Below are 19,091 nucleotides of genomic sequence, written 5' to 3'. Positions count from 1 at the left end.
CATCCACTGACCTCTTAACCTCCACCCTTGCCTAGTATATCCTAATCACATGCCGACAGGAAAGTGATACCTTTGATAACAGTGAATAATTCACAACTAGGCAATGAATAAGTCTGTCTGAGACCCATGTTTTCACAAGTGTAACGATACAGGCCTTACCACCGGACAAACAAGTCAGAGTTCTGAATGGATGGGAATGAGTGGCCACAAGGGCACAATGTTTCGAATAGGGTGTCTGCACGTCACACTGGAGATGCCAAGGCGCTGAGCCCAGCTGAACGTTTGACCTGAACATCATGTCATCTCATCACGTGCCTGAGGACCAATCCACCGTCACCAACCCTACAGCACATATAGGTGCCTAATCTTAGTGACCAATCCCGATTGATTCTGTGCCCCATAGGCCCTCGCACTTTGAATAGCGAAAAACTGTATAAAAACGTATTGTAAAATGTTTCCTGCAGAGTGCTCTTGGCGTGAGCAGAGTAGATTCTGCTTGCCCTAACTCTAGATAAAAAATGTATCACACTCTCACTTGGACCTGGTCTTATTCCCTCCTGGGATGTCCCTTTATTGACTCTGTTGGGCGATTTACGAGCAGTTTGGGGGTCCCTCATCTTCAGTATCCAGAGTGCATCTCATTTCCTTCTTGAAACTGTCTGTCCTCTGCATTCGCATTCCTTTACAGGGTGGGTTGTATTGTGTAGTGGGCTAGAACTGTCTGTGATAATAATAAAGTAGATATTTTTATACAACCTTGACTGGACAGTCTCTTTTATGATTGGGTAATCATTTTATTTCTGCTGTGTTGCCAATAACCAACGTTCCACGGCCTTGCGGAGATAAGCCTGCTTTAAATGAATGATAAATACATTTTTTAAATGACACACTACAAATATTTGAAAGTTGGGACGCAAAGTCAATCTTATTTTTTTCATTTCTTATTTTTTATTGCAACAATGCCAAGTCATTTACTTTGGTATGTTTTTATTTCAGCCTAAAATATTGCCACACCTAGCAACCCAGCTTTCAGTTCAAGTATTTTAGCTTCAACGTTTACAAGCACAAAAAAGCTGCATACTAATAAGAAAGAGAGCAGGTGGGTACATTCAGAGCGCCAAGTACTAGTGTCATGAAATGATAATTTACACCAATGCAAATGTTGATGTATCCATCGGCTGTCGTAGCGGCTAACTTCAAACAACCCAGCATACAGAACTTTTATATATATATATATATACATATTTTACAAGAATGAAATTAATATGTTTTAGTTCATTCATTTACATTTTTTAACCAAAAAAAAGTATGATCATGATGTTATAGAATTTTGTTTCCAGTCCCACATGTGGAGACAACCTCCGCCTCAATGTAAATCTGACATACATTTATTTTACTCAGGAATTTAGGATACCCTGCACCTATGAAATGTGTTTTTTTTTTTTTTTTTTTTTTTAAAGTGAAAGAGGACTCACAATACCATCACTCGTGCTCGATCTTTGGCGAAAATTCGTATCATCAGGACATTCTTATTGTTTGTTTCCAAACCTGGGGCAAAAAGGGGGAACTGCATTGTGCACAATGACTGTTCCCGAGGTATTTTTGTTTTATTTACAGTTTTGTTTTGCAACAGTTAGGTACTAACGACAGACATGGGTGATTATGTTAGCTAAATTGTTTTCTTTTTTTACATAGCACCACTCTGTCAAGGTGTTGAATGGTCTAACAGGCAGGCCAGGGAGCAGTCACAGCTTCTATCAATCAGGTGTCAATGTAACCATTTACCCGAGGAATCAAATGTGTTCTTTCAGTATTTCAGAGAATGTACCACTTTTTCTTGATGAAATGCTGAAAGGCCAGAGAAAATTATGCTTCCGGAACCCTTTCAACAGGTTGTCTCTGCGCCATTTGTGTCCATCACCCCTATGCCGTACAGGCGTTTGAGGGCTCTTATGTACATATCAGAATATAACTTTACATCCTTGTGCCTCTAAAACACCAATGGGCCTTGAGTAGTGTCAGAGACATGTTAAGCATGCACTTTTCAGCTATTGGCTTTGCCTCAATGTTACCACTGGAAGTGCTTAATCCGTATCCTTTTCTTTGCAGGAGGAGACACAGGCCCATTATTTTCCAGGCTGTTCAGCTTCTGTCTTGTAATGATTTCAATGCCCTTATAGTCTAAAGTAAATAAATGTTCAAGGTTCTGCAGCCGTAACCAATGTTTCTTGCTGCTCCCTCTTCCGTGGCCACACATGAAATATGGTGAAATAGGGCCTACTATATTCATCGTACCCTATGTAGAACCAGACCTGAAAATGTGAACCTGCTACTATCCATGGGCGAGTGATAATTGACTGTTGGCGAGTAAGGATGGTGTGCTCTGTGCAAGCGGAGAACGGAGGTGGCAAGTCACTCTGTATGCTGTAAATTGCAACTTGAAATGTTTATTGCTGACTCAAACAGATTATTGAGCTCTGTCAGCTTTTGGAGCCTGCCCAATGCACTTCTAGTGGAAATGAGTCGAGATGATTGAAAGCAGCGTCAGAGCTATCAGTGTGCGAGATCTATCTGTGGTCTTCAACACCAGCAATCATCTTGTTCTTCTACATCACCTGCGTAATTTAGGAATTGGCGATACAGTTATTGTCAAGCTTTCATAACAATGCATAGTCAATCAGTGCTACTTGACATCCCAACCTTCCCTGAAAGCCATTCCACCTCCAAGCCTCTGCCGCTAACCTGCTGCATCCCTCTGCATGTGGAGGCATCTCTGCTGTCCTTTACCTTCTGTGCACTTTGCAATAATTCTCTCCTAGGTTGTCATATTCTCAGACTATGGCAATGGCACCTACATATTGCTGAGGCTAGAAAGGGCTAAGCATTGCTTGGCACACTGCTTTTCCGCATGTGTTTCAACCTCTGCATGTGGCAAAATCACCCAAAATTGAATTACATCAAGACCAAGGTAATTACATTTGGCACTCGGTCCAGCGCTGCCTGGTGTTTCAAGAGCTTTGGTCAACCATTTTGCAAATTATTCCTCAGTCGTTAGACAAAGTAAAGCACATTGTGTTACCCTAGATGCACAATTATCACGGATATCAGAGGCCGACACTATAACACATTCTTGCTGTACCCATCTAAGAACATTAGGAAGACCATTAGCCTACTCATCCATTAATCCTAGAGAGCTGTAAAGGTGTTGGTGTCCTGAAAGCCCTGTGCAAATTGACAATATGTATGCTTGTCACAGTAGCCCCTGTGCCTCCCCGGCGTAGATTTGAATTGATTTGTAATGTGACAGCTTGCCCCTTACTGTATCTCCCAAACAGAAGAGCTGTAACACATGCCCTCCATTTGCTGCACTACCTGCTGGTGGGGAGATCTATGCAGTTAATGGCCCTATAACTAGCACACAGAGCTTTCTTTATAAACATGCCCACCCTTCCCCCCTTGTTCAAATTTGATGCAATGGTGCTGCCAGCCACAACATGCTCAATTGGACCACTAATGACTTCCGATTGACAGTCCTTAATTATATCAAAGCGCTCCCTGGTGGGCACTTCTATGTACTAATAGCTTAGCTATTCAATGCTTTGCCATTACACATTACTTCAATCAAAGACCACAAGCATCTCCAGAGGAGCATACAAACCTTCAACTCTTCATAATGCTCTTGTCCCTCTAATGATAGAAGACTGTCAAATACTGCTAGTACCCTGGCACATCACTTCAGCGGCCTTTCTGCTTCCAAGCAAAAGAAACATTTGTAATCATGATTTGAAGTTATCTTCCACCCTGTGGCTGCCAGAGAATTGTTCCTTCAAGCAAATGTATTTGAGTGGTTTCTTAAGCACTTCATGTTGACCTGGGACACACTATCCGAGAACTCGTCTGACTCGTGTGTTCCCATCCCTCTGCAAAGGGTGGCTGCCCTTTTTCTGTTAGCTCTGGGGCAAATACTGTACCCCAGTTCTCCAAATACATGTACTGGCAAGACTTGCTAAATCCCAGAATTAATCCTTTGCTTGCTTTCAGTGGAAGCAACGCTAGCTTGCTCTGCAGCAAAACAAAAGAGGTGATGGCTGGAAGATTTTGAATTAATCCTAACCCCTGGCATTGCTCTGGGCAACCCTCCAGACCATCATTCTTTGCCTGTCAAGCCATTACAAAAGGGGAAAGACCATATGGAAATCAGGCTTGGTTACATCCCAAAAGCGGCAGTCCAGCACAAACTGCTTGGTCACATCCCTTCTGCACAAGACCACAAGCATCCCAGTCATGTTTCAGCCCCATTGGGCGTCATCGGTGAGGGCACTAACTGCTAATCATCCTTATCGTAGTCAGGACTGAACCAGCTCAGTGTTCCTGAACAGGATTACGGGAAATGAGTCTTGGCAGACCCTTCTATCCAATGTGTTAATGAAAATGTATCGTTCGTCCTAAACCTTGCTTTGAAAAAGGGTTATCCAGCATGTCACATTTGTTGGCAAGAGTGGCACGAATAAATACAAATGTTTTGCAACTCACAGGAATTTAAATTGAACTATTTTGGTATCTTTGGAGAGTAGTGTTAAGAATTTGGATATGAATACTGTCATGGAGAATGCCATATCTGCACCGCACATGAGCACTATACACCAGCATAATATATATTTTGGATAGCAGTTGGTTCCAGTTCCCTATGACACCTGTCTCCTATGCCATATCTTGGAGATGGCAGTGGTATTACCACTACTTACTTCCTGGCCCTGGGAGGCACTGAAAAGATCATGTTTTGCTGATATGCTAGATGGGCAATACTTAAAACACTCTTCAATCAGGGTGGAAATAATCTTGCGGCTTGCTTCTCCCAGTGTCATTTCTTCACCCTGTTCCCTGGTACCTCTAGGTTGCAGCTAACCTGCAAGTGGTGGAGACAACTGTGCTCTAGAAGAAACGGGACACTCTCTGGACAATCCCAGGTTTCTTTTGGATGCATACACTTGAAACATCACCTTCCATCCTTGATACCCGAACAAGCTGTGTTTTGCTTTTAAAAGATGGCAGCAGTGTTACTTCAGGGCAGGTAAGTGCGCTCTGGTAACGTACTGTGCCCTGTTTCAAAATGCAGGCCCAGGGGGGTGTTGGCAGTTCAGACAAGACTCAGTGTTTGTGTTCCCCTTAGCAGGAGTTTAAAGGTGCAAGAGCAGATCTGATGGTTTTGTGTCAAAGGATAATGTTTAACAGATCCATGGCACCCAGGTGTGAGAAACCCTTCACGTCAAAGGGTTACTGACAATAACTAAGTGGCCCGTGCTCCAAGATGTCAGACTTGTAGCAAGGCAATGCAAAATGTTAGAAAAGAAAAGAAGGCGACTGTTGTATGCTGTCAATTATTTTGCTTTTCAAACCAACAGTCAGCTATTTAGCACACTCTTGATGCAGTGGCTCTCTGAGAGTTGTGCACATGTGGAAAATTGAGGGGACGAGTGGATTTTTATAGCTGGTTGGTGGACTGCTACATTCATTTAATCATTGCTCATAGCTTTCAATACAAATGTTGGCTGCTTCCTCATTGTTAAACATTCATGGATTAGTTTTGCAGCATTAATGTGTAGATAAGTGAAAGTTGATTCCAGTAAATTGGAATGCAGAAAGAGTGTTCTGCTTTGAACAAATATAACTATCTTAAATTTTGAAAAACATGTAGGAAAAAGGTTAACTCTGTTCTGGCATCGTTTATGGACTTCCTGTGCCATGCGTAATTTAACAATCCGGTTTTAGAGATTAGTGTTCCCTAAAAATGGCCAGTTCTTGAATGCAGTGTCTCTGCACACTTACCTCAAGGTTGCTTTCACAAAGTGTTAACAGTGAAAATGAATACTTAATAATGTATATAGTGTCTTGACATCACTGTATATTTTTTATGTTATTGTTTGGGCTAAGAAATTAAGAAACAGGATCTCTTCTGCGTGGCCTAGTCCGAGAAACAGACATGATTTTGCTGTGGAAGTGTTTAACTCCCTATTTTTTAACGTAGGGAGTAAAATTATTTTTAAGGGAGTAAAAAAGTAGTTCCCATTTCCAATGTGAGTACTTTCAAGGCCAGTAAAAATAGATCTGAAATCGACAAACAGGTGCCGTTTTGCACCCTATACTTCACTGCACCTAGTAATTCATGCAAATTAGGAGATGAATTGCTACCTTCAAGTTTATCTTCAGATCAGACAATAAAAGCAGTAGAGCTCCTTCCTACCACACGGCTCTGCTGGTACCAACAATCAGAAGATATCTGTGTTGAGCTGCGTGGATGGAAACGGGGGCCGGGAAGGGGCTCTTATGTGTCAGTTGTTTCCTATTTTTGGTTGGAAGTATTTTTTATTCCCTTTGTATTTTTTTGGGAGCATTTGGCTGTTTATAGGGAGGAAAATGGATGGGGCATCGCTTATCTTATGGAATGTGTCTAATTGTCAATTCTCCATCTTGTATTCAATTACTTTTCTGGCAGTCGCTTTCTTCAGACTTCACTGATCATTTCATGCCAGAAAGAAATAGGGAGCAAGAATAAAATGGGGTTCTCAATATAAATTGAACATAGTATTGAAATAAAGGAATATCTTACTTTTATGCACATTTGTGAATGACTTGAAAGTAATTGTTTTTAAATACTATCTCTGCAAAAGACTTGGTAAGTTTATTAACTAACATCTCTTTTTTTAATCAGTTCACTGCAGTGATCAAAGAGGAAAGCCTGGGTCCCTCGTGTGTAATTGCAGCTTGCATATTTACTGAAAGCAAACCTTTTACCTTCTTTTTTGGATTCCATGCCCCTTCTCCCCCTTTATAGGAAGCATACCCAAAGCTTGCGTCGGTTGCGTCAGGTTCTTTCACTGTTTAATAATGGCATTTCCTTGTGAGAACTCCATAGTCCATTCTGAGCAACCTCTGTGTGGGTGCTGCGACCAGTCACTGACTAATGGTGTGGCTGCTGCAGGAGCGCCTCATAACCAGCCTGACTTCGATGTCGGGCAAGCCATCGGGCCCGGTTGGCGTCGGCGTGGTCTCACCATTTGCTGGCTCCAGGTGGAGATCAAAGCGCAGGGAGACAGATTTCTTCCTTAAATGAGGGTTGTCCTTGAAGAATGAGCCTTCCCACTGTTTAATAATTTTGTCCACATTCTCTGTCCTGCAATGATAAACGCAAGCAGTTCAGTCCATCATTTCCTTCAATCAATCTGTCAACCATCTCCAATGCTTAGGCTAAAAGAATTATTAAAAAAACAATAAAATAAGCAAACAATGTTCGTTCCCATAGCTGAAGCAGAAGTATTCCCAATTCAATCTTTAAAATATTGGTCGTAGGCAGACCCAACACAAATATTGACAAACCATCTGGCTTTAAAGAATTATATTACTTTACTAAGGAGAGCTTTGTTGTTTTTATGACTTTTGTGTGACTCAATCAACTAGACTCCTCTCACTGGTATGGGTCTAGGTAGTGCAAATGTGTGCAGGAAGGACTGAGTGTCATGGACAATTTTTCCTCCACTGTATTTTTGCACATTACAAGCCGTTCCCTCGCTAATAGCCAATTTATGGGTCTGGCACGAGGGAACACAGTGAACTGCAAAGATTCCAAAATACCAAATTGCCTCCCCTTTATCCACCCTCACCTGCATAGATCCCAATATGTCCTCTCTCTTGGAAATCGTTTGCTTATATCCCAATATGTTCTCTCTCTTGGAAATCGTCTGCATAGGTCCCAATTTGTCCTCTCCCTTGGAAATCGTCTGCATATATCCCAATATGTCCTCTCCCTTGGAAATCGTTGTGTTTCCCTATGGCATGCAATACACCATCTTTCCCAATGAAAAGCTTGTCCAGCCATATAAGCATTAAGTTATACTGTACCAAGACACCTGCAGGTCACCTAATTTATTTACTGTCCAAAATATTCTTCCACCTCTTTTCATTTTTTTCTGTAACACTTGTTACATGTTTGCCAAAGTATTGCAGCTGAGAAATCACTAACGTGTGCAAATCAAACCAATTTTGAGGAATTCTTAGAAAGTGTGTTAAGTCTCGCAAACTTTTTGTGACTAATCCTAATTTCAGACTAGAATTTTAGACTATTGCACTGAGTATGCAGACTAATCAAAGTCTCTCCCAAACATCTGAACATTCCAAGCTGGAAGTCTGAAATGTATGCGCCATTCAATTACATTTCATACAATTCAATCATGGTAGAATGGGCCAACATTTTATGTCCCCCAGAGGAAGTGCATCCCTACCAGGTGGATATGTGGGACCATTTCCTTTGTGTAAAGTACCTTGGAGTCGGTTTGACATCCATGTTGAGACTGCATCATAATCAGGAAAGTGCGAAGGATTTAATAGCCTAATGGAGTAACTGCGTAAGCATGGAGTCTTTAGTACTGCTTAGGTCATTGCATATTTGCATCTTGCTAAACAGCATGGGAGAAGGTTGCAATGGTGTGTGGGTTTAGTCTCCAGTACACCCAAACCGCTGCCTTTCAAGAGCATTGAAATTCACATTACAACTAATACATGTGCCTAGAGGGTGATCACTCTGAGGAGAAACTATCGGGCGGAATCTGAACTCAACCGATATGTAATGATATTGTTGTAGATGAAATTGTCTTACTGTATGGTGCCACAAGCCTCTGCACCTTCTTTCACAATCTTGCCATTGAGAACCGTGGGTTTTTTCACTGCTTCATGCTCTTCCTTCAGGGCCTTCTCTGTGTTTACAGCTGTAAAATATCAGAATACAGTTATTTTGCTGTGAAGTAGTCCGAAACCATATATGGGCCCTGCTCAGAGGCATGGCCCGGTTAGGCCTGAGCGGGCAAGGCCCACCGAAAATCTGTAAATGGCCACTCAGCAGGGCTGTGTGGGCATTTACAGATGTTGATGTCACTGCGGTGGGCCCAACTGCATTTGCTTCAGGGCCAGGCCCCATGTTCTAGACAATCCTGGCCATACCGCTGGCCCTGCTCACACCCTACCGATTGCAGGCCACAGCTACTCAATCTGCCGCCTCGAGCAAGGGATAAATGGAGCACTTTTGGGGTCAATACGACTCTGACAGCACATGCAGACTTTCGGAAATGTTATATTCAGTGGTTCTAAAAATCTGTATGTTATTATTTGGTAACGTAAAACACCAATTTCCATCTCTGTTTTTCGAATAGATCTGACTAATTAGAGTTTAAGATCATAGCAGTTCACTACCATGTAAAATGATGCACAGTAAGGTTAGCGATTAACATTCTGTGCACATTGGGCAAAGGTATTAAAAAGGTAATCGTGAGTTGCCCATATTTTCAACCATTTTCCGGTCGTCCAGGACATATCTGTGCCTTAAGCTGGGGGCTGGGCTTGCCAATCTCTTCACTTACGGAACAACATGTTGTAACTACACTTTTATGGTGTAGAGGTGAGTTAAAAGTTAGAGGAAATCCAATGTAGGTTTCCATCTCTTAATTGTGTAGTTTGTACCACATTTTGTATTTCGCAGAGTACCACAATAGGTTAAATGACCATGGCTCTCACTCAGGGTAGAAGTAGGAGCAGCATTATTTGCAGTACTGCTTTTCTTTACTGTTGCTGCCTGAACCATAAAGAGGATCATTTTGTGCACCAAAATAATATGACAAATCACATGAACCTAAAACCTAAAGAAAATCTTGAAACTGCCTATTCCCCAAATCTGTTTTTCACTCCTGAAATGCTTGCATGGTAGATGACTCACGCTACTCAAATCATTGTCCATTCTCTATTTCACTATTGCTTAATCCACCTCTGTGACAATTTTGCAGACCAAGAAAGCATGCTTAACTGCATCTCTTCCACAATTTCTCAGGGGTGCCTGCTGCCCCAGTCTTGTTACTGGAAAGTATTGTAATAACAGGTGTTATTATATGAAGCTCAATAGCATTCAGTTGACCTGAGTGAGTATGTGTGTGTGGGATGTTTCAACCCACTCATCCAAGCCCTACAACAGTACTGTGCGGTGCTGGCCGCAGAAAAGCATGTTGCTTGCCAGAAATCATCCAAAAATGCACAGTAAAAATCTGAAGAATAGGCTGCCACCCACTTTTGCCTATATTAGTGAGCTCAGGAGGTCACTGCCTAAAACCAACATTGGGCTACACACACAGTAGCCTGAAACCATTTGGGAATAGAAATACTGATTGCTAAAAGCAACCCAGAGCTGTGGGGAATTCATTTTTTTATGTCAAAAATTGTTAAAATTAGGGCTCACCAAAACCACTAAAAAGAGCCCACCTCCGTGTTGGGGGGGTCAACATCATTCTCCCGCAAGAATCTACATGAATCTGAGGTCCACAGAAGTGCATCTATATTTGAACAAAGTATATTTTGAAGATTGCTTACTGGTAAGGCAGCTGTCAAAAATGGGTGCAATAGCGGTGCTTGACACTGACCGGCGCTAGCGATCTAAATTCTGACAGGAGACCTGTGTTTCTGAAGCTAAACAGGAACCTGAGTTAGCTGGGACTTCAAAAGGCTGGCTGTTCATGGGAAGCCTTCACACCTAGCCTTCTCAGCAACAGCACAGGAAATCACATGGTCCTGTTGATTAAGAGGGAGGAGACTTTCCCTGCAGCCTGGAGAAACAAGACAAAGGATTCTTTCAGCTGAATAGAATATGCTGATTTGGGTGTGCCTGAACAACAGTGCTCTGGGGGAAGGCAAGACATCTGATCTCTGAGTCAAGCCAGGTTTCTAGGGGCGGAGACAAACGACTGTGGATTCAGAGAGTCCAGCAAATATATGTTTTATGAGACTACTAGTAACTAGTTATACCAAGCGGACACAAATGTACAATTTGGAGATTCATAATATGAAAAATTCACTCACAATTTGAGACTAAGGTGGACGCTGTAGGATGTTCTGAGGCCAAGCCCCATAATTATTAATATTGTGGGTGTAGTGTTTATGCTAGAAACCTAAGAACTTCCAGTAATATGCTCAGCGAGGGTGTGTACCTCCGTGTAAGATTTGATGCAAAATTAATATTGTGAAACCCATCAAAAGCGCAAAATGTTGTCATTTCTGAACCCAAGCTCGTAGAAACACGTGACTTGAGACCGAACTGTACCTTAAGCAATCTGTCATGCAATTTAGGTAATATTAACAAGTGGGGTACATCGTAAATATGTGTTTTATGAAAAAGAAGATATGCTGTACGGACACAAAGGGGAGTGTCCTTTTGTTGAGCCATAAAGATGATACCTGATGACTCATTCTGACTCACAACTCCTTTCTCCAGTCAGAGGACAGTAAATCCTTTAACCTATCAGGATTCTCAGAGGGTTGGGCATAGGAAGTCAGCCTCCACACCCCCTTTGAGAACACATAAAAAGAGACTGCTGAGACCTAGATACACATTCATTTTTCCACTGCTCATCGATTCCTGTGCAGCACGCTGCCCGACCATATCCAGACAAAAACTCCAGACTCATGAGGCTCCAGAACTTAGACTCCAGATAGACTCCAGAACCAAACTCTAGAACTAAACTCTAGAACCTTAAGCAGGGGCCAAACCCAAAAGCTGAACTCTTTTCAGGGGCCCCAGAATCCAGCAACCTAACCAAACTATTCAACAGCCGGGCGAGCTGTTTGATTTTGGCTAGAACCCTGTGCCAGAACCATATCCAGACCCAGAAAGCAGAGCTGTGTCCAGAACCTGTCAGACCCAGACCAGACCGCTGTGCAGTGCCGATAGCAGACCAGAGGCCCCGCTGTGAGCAGAACCAGTGCCAGAGACCACCCCGTGGCGAGAGAACCACAGCCCAAACCTGACCAGATCTGTGACGAGGTCCATTCCCTTCCAAAACTAGGAGTGAGTATCTAGAAATGTCCAGAACCCATCTCTCAGTTTAAAGTAATCTTATTCAAACCATTTCAACCTGTTCAGAACTGCATATAAATCGTGTGTCCATTCTGTGATTTCAAAGCTGCAAAAGTGTCATCTGTCATTCTGAAATCTTGACTTCATTTCTTAAAATCTACCTCCACAAAAACGTCTGTATCCTTTGAACCGTACGTTCTAGAAGCAAGATTTAACTATCATCTTAAAGCTAGGACCCTAAGCTTTCCAACAAACCCAAACAACCTTCTAGTTTTTCCATATTCGTGCTTTACGCACTCAGAAAAAGTGCCGTGAATTGCAAGTTGGCTCAATTTCACCACTTGTAAAAATAGCTGCTTCTTGCTTTCCACTCCTGAAACTCATTTTCAACTTGATAATCACTCCTTAATCATTGCTAGTGTTGACCTGAACTAATTCAAAGTAGCTATCACCTACCCTGAATCTCCTATAGGGAAATAAAATAATTTTAGCATATTTTCCACTTCATTGCAATCACATTTAAAAGTATTTGGCCTGTGTTTTAAAATCATCCCTGTTTCTCTAAGCTTGCTGGGGGGGAACGGGAACTGAACTGCTTTTGATTGTATTCCTGAAAACCTGTGTGCCCTCATTTCGATCTCTTCATATTGCATAGGGGGAGTGAGTTGTCACAAGGGAAAAAGTGATCATATTATCTCTTGTTGAATCCATATCGAGTTTTATTTCTGTGCCTGCATTCTTTCCATCTTGCATTTCCTTGAACCGTAAAAGTATTCTCTGCTACTTTATCCTTCCTATTCTTTTCTGATTAAAGAGTTGTTGCTATTGTAATATTACCCAATACTGATCACTGTTCATATTCATAAGTGTGCTACCAAATATTAATGTATTCATAAAAGTGTGATATATATATATATATAGTTTAATTTTTCCAATAAACCTTGTCATTTGCAAACCAAACCTACTTCTTGGCTCAGTGAGGTCAGGGGGATTCAAAGAAAGGGGCGTTATATAAGGGTTTATCATCCAGATTTAAGAACTTGACATACAAATCTATAAATAAGGGCTTCCATTGGGCATACCCGACTAGGCACTGACTTAGTTGGATTGCTGGATAGAAGTCACTTACATGTGATAGGCTGAGCTCACCATACTTGCATTTGATTCTGTGATTTGCAGATTAAACACAGATGTCTACAGTAGATGCTTTAATGCTGTGAGCAATTTTAGAGCTTGTTTGCTCTTTCTGAAAGGCAAATATTATACCTTGAATCATAACCCAGATAAGTAGCATGGTTTTTAAGTTACTTTCCCTAATTGCAAAACAGTATAATATCTCTCTCTAACTCTCCCTCCATGTATATATATTAATTGTCTATGGAGTTTCAGAAAATACATTTTCTTAATAACTCTTGAATCTTTCCATTAATTAATATGAAAGAAAGAAACCCACTGACAGTAGAATCTCATGGTAGAAGCTCCCACTGCATGAACATTGTCCACATTTTTCATGGACAGTTTCATATTTAAAATAAAATGTTTTGATTGTGTTTTAAACAGCTAATAACATGGGGTTTTATCATAGGGAAAACAATATTTTTTCAGCCCAAATCTCTCCGAATTGGCTGCTTGGATTTTCGTGCACCTGGACCTAGACATGATCGTGAATGTGTCCACTGAAAATAACATTTAAAAATTGAGCTGGCCAATTTTTAGATATTCACGTTTTAAGATGTATCCATATATGACAGATGCACAGAATGAATGCACATCTGTTATAAGAACTGAACACGCATGTGTAGAAGGTGTCAATTTCATAATATACGACTCATTTGTTAGGACTCACTCAGAGGCCAGTTTTATATGTATATATAAGATGCATAGGAGATTGTCTCTTGAAAACTGACATCAAAGTCAGTCAGATTTTGATGTGAGTTTTAATACATATAGTAGGTTACATTTGTGTAATGTACATTTTCTACATGTACATGTATATTTTATATAGAATCTTGATTATAGAACATTGATTATAAATATATATAATAAAGAGCATCCTGCCCTGTAAATTTGCAAAATGCTTCATTCTTGCATAATTTTGAGAAAGGTGATTTTGTGTGGAACTTCAATTCCAGTTACCTTCCTTAGAAGTTTCAATTTGTGGAAGAACACAACACTATGTGATCTGTCTTATGCTCTTTTCAAGCAATTTATTTTCTTTTTGCTTTTGCTTTTTCTTATTTTCTCACAGGTTAATTTGTTTTTCTATATAGATAATGTGCATCTCTAAAGCTGTTGACATTTTATGTCGTTGTACCTATTGTACTCTGTACGAAAAAGTACCAGAAGCATCACCTTTAGAGATGCACATTAACTATATCGAAAAACAAATTAACCTGTGAGAAAATAAGAAATAGCAAAAAGAATAAAATTGCTTGAAAAGATCATATGACGGATCACATAGTGTCGTGTACTTCCTCAAATTCAAACTTCTAAGGAAGGTAACAGGAATTGAAGTTGCACATAAAAACACCTGACTCAAAATCATGCAAGAATTAAGCATTTTGCAAATTTACAGGGCAGGACTCTCTTTATTATATATATTTATAATCAATGTTCTATAATCAAGATTCTATATAAAATATACCTGTACATGTAGAAAATGTACATTACACAAATGTAACCTCCTATATGTATTAAAACTCACATGAAAATCTGACTGACTTTGATGTCAGTTTTCAAGAGATGCAAATTCTGAACAGGTACGAACTGTAACACTCCTGTACGCCTTTTGTACATATTGAACACTCACATCAAATTTAGAGCTCACCGCAATGTGATTCTTCATACGTATTGGTGTACAATTGGTGAGCATAATGAATGTACATCTTATATACAAACTCTACAAGTACATGTGGGAGATGTATGTTTAGTAGGTGTACACTAATGTACATCCTAAAACTAACATGAAAAGCATGAATGACTTTGATGTCAATTTTCAGGAGATGTAAATTGCGTACATGTATGAACTTTATAACTACTTGCACATATTGAAAAATCACATAAAAGTCAAACCTGGCTTCCATGTGCGTTTTGATATGTATAAGAGGCATATAAGGCATATGCATTTGATGACTTTATACCAAATACTCACATGCTATTTTAACACCATTTACTCACATGCTAGACACTTACAAACCAAAAAATAATATGCCTTAGTGATGTAAGGCATATTATTTTTTGGTTTTTTGGTTTGTAAGTGTCTTAATACATGCAGTCTGATAATGCACACTCTTATGATAGTCTTACTACACACGGTCTTACAACACACATTCTTATAACACTCGCTCTTTCTACACTTGCTCTTAGTACACACATTCTTACAACACACAGCCTTTCAACACAAGCTCTAACGATTCATTCTCTTTTGACACATACTCTTAAGACACATACTCTTATGAAACACACTGGTATGCCACACACGTATGACATACTCTTACGACACATGCTGCTGACACATACTCTGATGACACACACTATTATGACACACACTGTTATGACACACTTGTAGTACACATGCTGCTACGACAATGCTGCTATGACACACACTCCTACAACATGTATGACACACCCTCTCTTACCACACACGCTTATGATTCACACACCTATAACAGACACTTATGACACATACACTTATGACACATGCTGTCTCAAAACATGCTTTTCAGCCAAACACACTTAGACCACATGTTCCTACAACACACACTGTTACGACACTTTCAAAATCAATGTACAGCTTCCATCCATAATGTACAGGTACATGTACAAGATTTACAACACGTTCAGAGTGAGTGTATACCATCCATACAGTATGTACATGTAGAATACATAAATTATTTATGCTCAGAATCAATGTTCAGCTTCATTACAAAATGTATATGTACATGTTCACACACCATACACTGGTCTTATGACTGTCAGGACTGGCTGGGTTAGGAACAGGAAGAGTAACAAGATTAACATTGTGCCTTCCGAGCTGGTTGGGTTAGTTATGCTTTTAGAACTGGCTGGGTTAGTAACAGGAAGAATTTGTTCATAGGATTAACATTGTGCTTGCCCAAGTCAAGATGGAGCGAAAGAAACTCAATCTGATTGGTTAAAGGAACAATGATATGTTTAGTTTGCCTGATTGGTGGAGAGAACAATGGGTTTGATTCTTGGGAGGTGAGCAAGATTCTAAACTGCCTTTCATCCAGAGAAATTCAGTGGCTGGTTGTGTTTTAGTTAAGCTCCTTAAGTAAGGCCTTTTCAGAGCTCAGAAGATCAACTAAAGAAGTAAGAATTTCGTTTGCTGATCCATTTGAAACAAGAAGTCATCAGGTGGGATCGTTTCTTTAAAGATTTAAAATTGTCACAGTGAACTTTCATTTTTTTTAAGAACATTTAAAAAGTTAACCAAATTTCAAAGTCATTTTGAGAAAAGAGACATTTACAGTTGAAGTTATTATTAAGGAAGACAAGTTTGAAGATATGCGTAGGAGTTTAAATGAAATTAATTGCGTGTAATGCTCTTAAAGACTGTTAAATGTGTGCGCGAGCTCGCAAGTTGTTGTTTACGTGTTTTTTGAAGACGCGCGGGTATTCGGAGCGATAGAGCGCGTGTCCAAAAGATTGCGCAAGTGAATTTTAGCGCGTGTCCATTTTAACGTAAATGACGTCTCATGGAAAAGCGCGTGTGGGTTTGCGATAGAGCGCGAGTCCATTTTGGTGAAGCGCGAGTGGTTTTAAGCGCGTGAACTGTTTTACGTGAAATCCATTTCATCTCTCCGCGTGAGTTCGGTAGCGATAGAGCGCGAGTCCATTTTTAACCAGCGCGTGTGATTTTTATCGCGTGTACGTATTTTTTCATGCGAGTGTGTTTGTTAAGAATCGCGTGTGGATTTTAAAAGCGTGCGCGTGTGTTTGCTAAAAATCGCGTGTGGATTTTTAAACGCGAGCGCGTGTGTTGCTAGGTATCGCGTGTGTATTTTTAACGTGAGGACAATTCTTCACGTCTTCTGATTTTTACGTGTTTATCGCACACGCTATTTAATGAAGAAACTATACGTTCTTCTGTAAATAAAGAAAACTATTCACACGCATAAGGAAGCAATATTCCAGGAAGTTGAAGAATGCTTATTTTCTTAATGTAATTTATGCAAATGGAATTCAATATTTCAGAGAAAGACTGCCACTATGAAAGCATTGAAAATTACATAAGGTTAAAGAAAACTCTGAAGCAAGAGGAAAGTTTAATCCAGAAATGGTGTTTGCAAAAAACCATCACTTTAGAATTCTAGAGAGACTAAGTGGTTTGAACTGTATGCACAACACAAGAGACATTTACAAGATATCACACACAGATTAATAGCCTCTAAGTCTTTTACTGAGGTTAAGAGGTAATGAGTTTAGAGTTTATTTAGAATACTTTTAGAAAACAGAATTTTCTTATTACATAAATAACCAGGTGTATTTGTTTACCACAGATACCAGAGCCTACCAGACGGTTGCAGGGCTGCAGTGTCTCCGTTGTTATTTTATCCAAATTCCCCTTTCCCTTTCTTGGGGTTTTCAGCTCAGCTTATAATTAAGGGTTGAGAGGTGAACTCCTAGTGAGGGTCTGTGGGGCCAGCATCAGCTCCTGTGGAATTCAGTCAAGCCGGACCCTGACAATGACACATGCTGTTTTGGCAAACACTTTTATGACACACTTAAGTCAGATGCTTTTACGACAGTTGATTTCACGACACTCACACTTACAACACACACTTGTACGACACTCACACTTATGATACATGCTCTTATGACAAACTCTCTCATAGCACACACTCTTACAACACACACTCATATTACACACTCTTATGACACCCACTCTTACAACACACACTATTATGGCATTTTCTGTTTTGAGATACACACTTATCACATACAATCTTAAGACACATAGTCCTATGGCACACTCCGACGACACACATCCCAACAACAAGCACTCTAACCACACATGCTCTTACGATGCATACACTTATGAAATGTGCCGTTATACAACATGCTCTTACGCCTCACACACTTAAACCTACATGCTCTTACAATATACGTTAGTTAAGAGATAGTTAAGATGATCAGATTTAGCACATCAAAACCCTTATAATTCAGCGAATGTGGGAAGTAATGGCCATTGTAACTCGCCACCCCGTCGATGTCCCACATGGTGTAATTTTGTATGTCAATGTGAATCGCTTCTGTTCTAATATGCATGTGCTCGTGGGCTTTGCAATGGGGGATGCTGTTAAGATGGTCTCCACTTCCCACATCTGCTGAATTTCAAGGTTTTTTTGCATTATATATATTGCACCAGTCATTATTTTCCCAAAGACCCGTTGCCCCTTGCCTACTACATGTAACCACTGCATGTGTAAATTATGATTTTTTTCCACTCCCTGTTCCCGTGATAGTCACAGAAATCAATTCAGTTTAAGCCTATTTCTGAGGTGGTGTATTTGTCTGCCATTTCCTGTGCTTACGGAAAAAAACATTTGAAAATTAAAAACTCTTACCCATATTCACCCATCCTATGTCGCCCACCTCCTCATTTCTCAGTCCCTCCAATCCTTTAAATTGTTTTCCCCCTCCTGACCCTCTCCCATTCACCCCTTCTTTTCTGGACTTGTCTTGGGGTGCTGCCACGGTAATCTTGTGAGATTTCCCCAGTATTCCCTGATATTTCTTGAAAATTACAAATTTGTCCCATCCTCGCAGGCACTCACCATCTATCCCCTCCTCTTTTCTTCATCCTCCCACTCCCAGCAATTGTTTTTCCCTCTCCCTCCCGCTCCCCTATTACCCACTATCACTCTTCACATCAATTATGAAGTTTCTTTTTTTTAACATGTCTTGCAGTGTGGGGAATCTCATGAGATTCCTCCACTATTCCTTCAATAAGATGAAAATGTGCTCATTGTAACTGGCTCCTCACACCATCCCAAACTCCACATGGCGTCTTTTTTCCAGCCCACCCACTTCAGCTTGATGCGATTGCATCCTTTGTCCTCCTACAAATAGCATTTTGGGCACTGCACATTTTTGGCTTCCCCCCGGTATTATCGCAGGAAATAAATGATGGATTTTCATTTCTGAAAAGTCTCTCAGGCTGCCTGCTGCAAAAGCACCCTGG

General features: G+C 40.5%; 1 protein-coding gene across 2 annotated transcripts in view; it reads right to left on the bottom strand.

Annotated features, from left to right (window-relative positions):
- Positions 1-970: 970 nt before the first annotated feature.
- KRT222 (keratin 222) overlaps positions 971-19,091 on the bottom strand; it is a 332,692-nt gene continuing 314,571 nt past the window's right edge. For both annotated transcript variants that reach the window (XM_069634548.1, XM_069634549.1), the window contains exons 9-10: positions 8,651-8,759; positions 971-7,171 (exon numbers count right to left, since the gene is read on the bottom strand). In XM_069634548.1, coding sequence (XP_069490649.1) covers positions 6,952-7,171; positions 8,651-8,759 — 329 coding nt within the window. In that variant the 3' untranslated portion in view covers positions 971-6,951. The remainder of the gene's footprint in view (positions 7,172-8,650; positions 8,760-19,091) is intronic.

Source organism: Ambystoma mexicanum, chromosome 13 (assembly GCF_040938575.1).
Source record: "Ambystoma mexicanum isolate Mex_15411 chromosome 13, UKY_AmexF1_1, whole genome shotgun sequence".
Taxonomy (NCBI): Eukaryota; Metazoa; Chordata; class Amphibia; order Caudata; family Ambystomatidae; genus Ambystoma; species Ambystoma mexicanum.
This window is presented reverse-complemented; position numbering and strand designations above follow the sequence as displayed.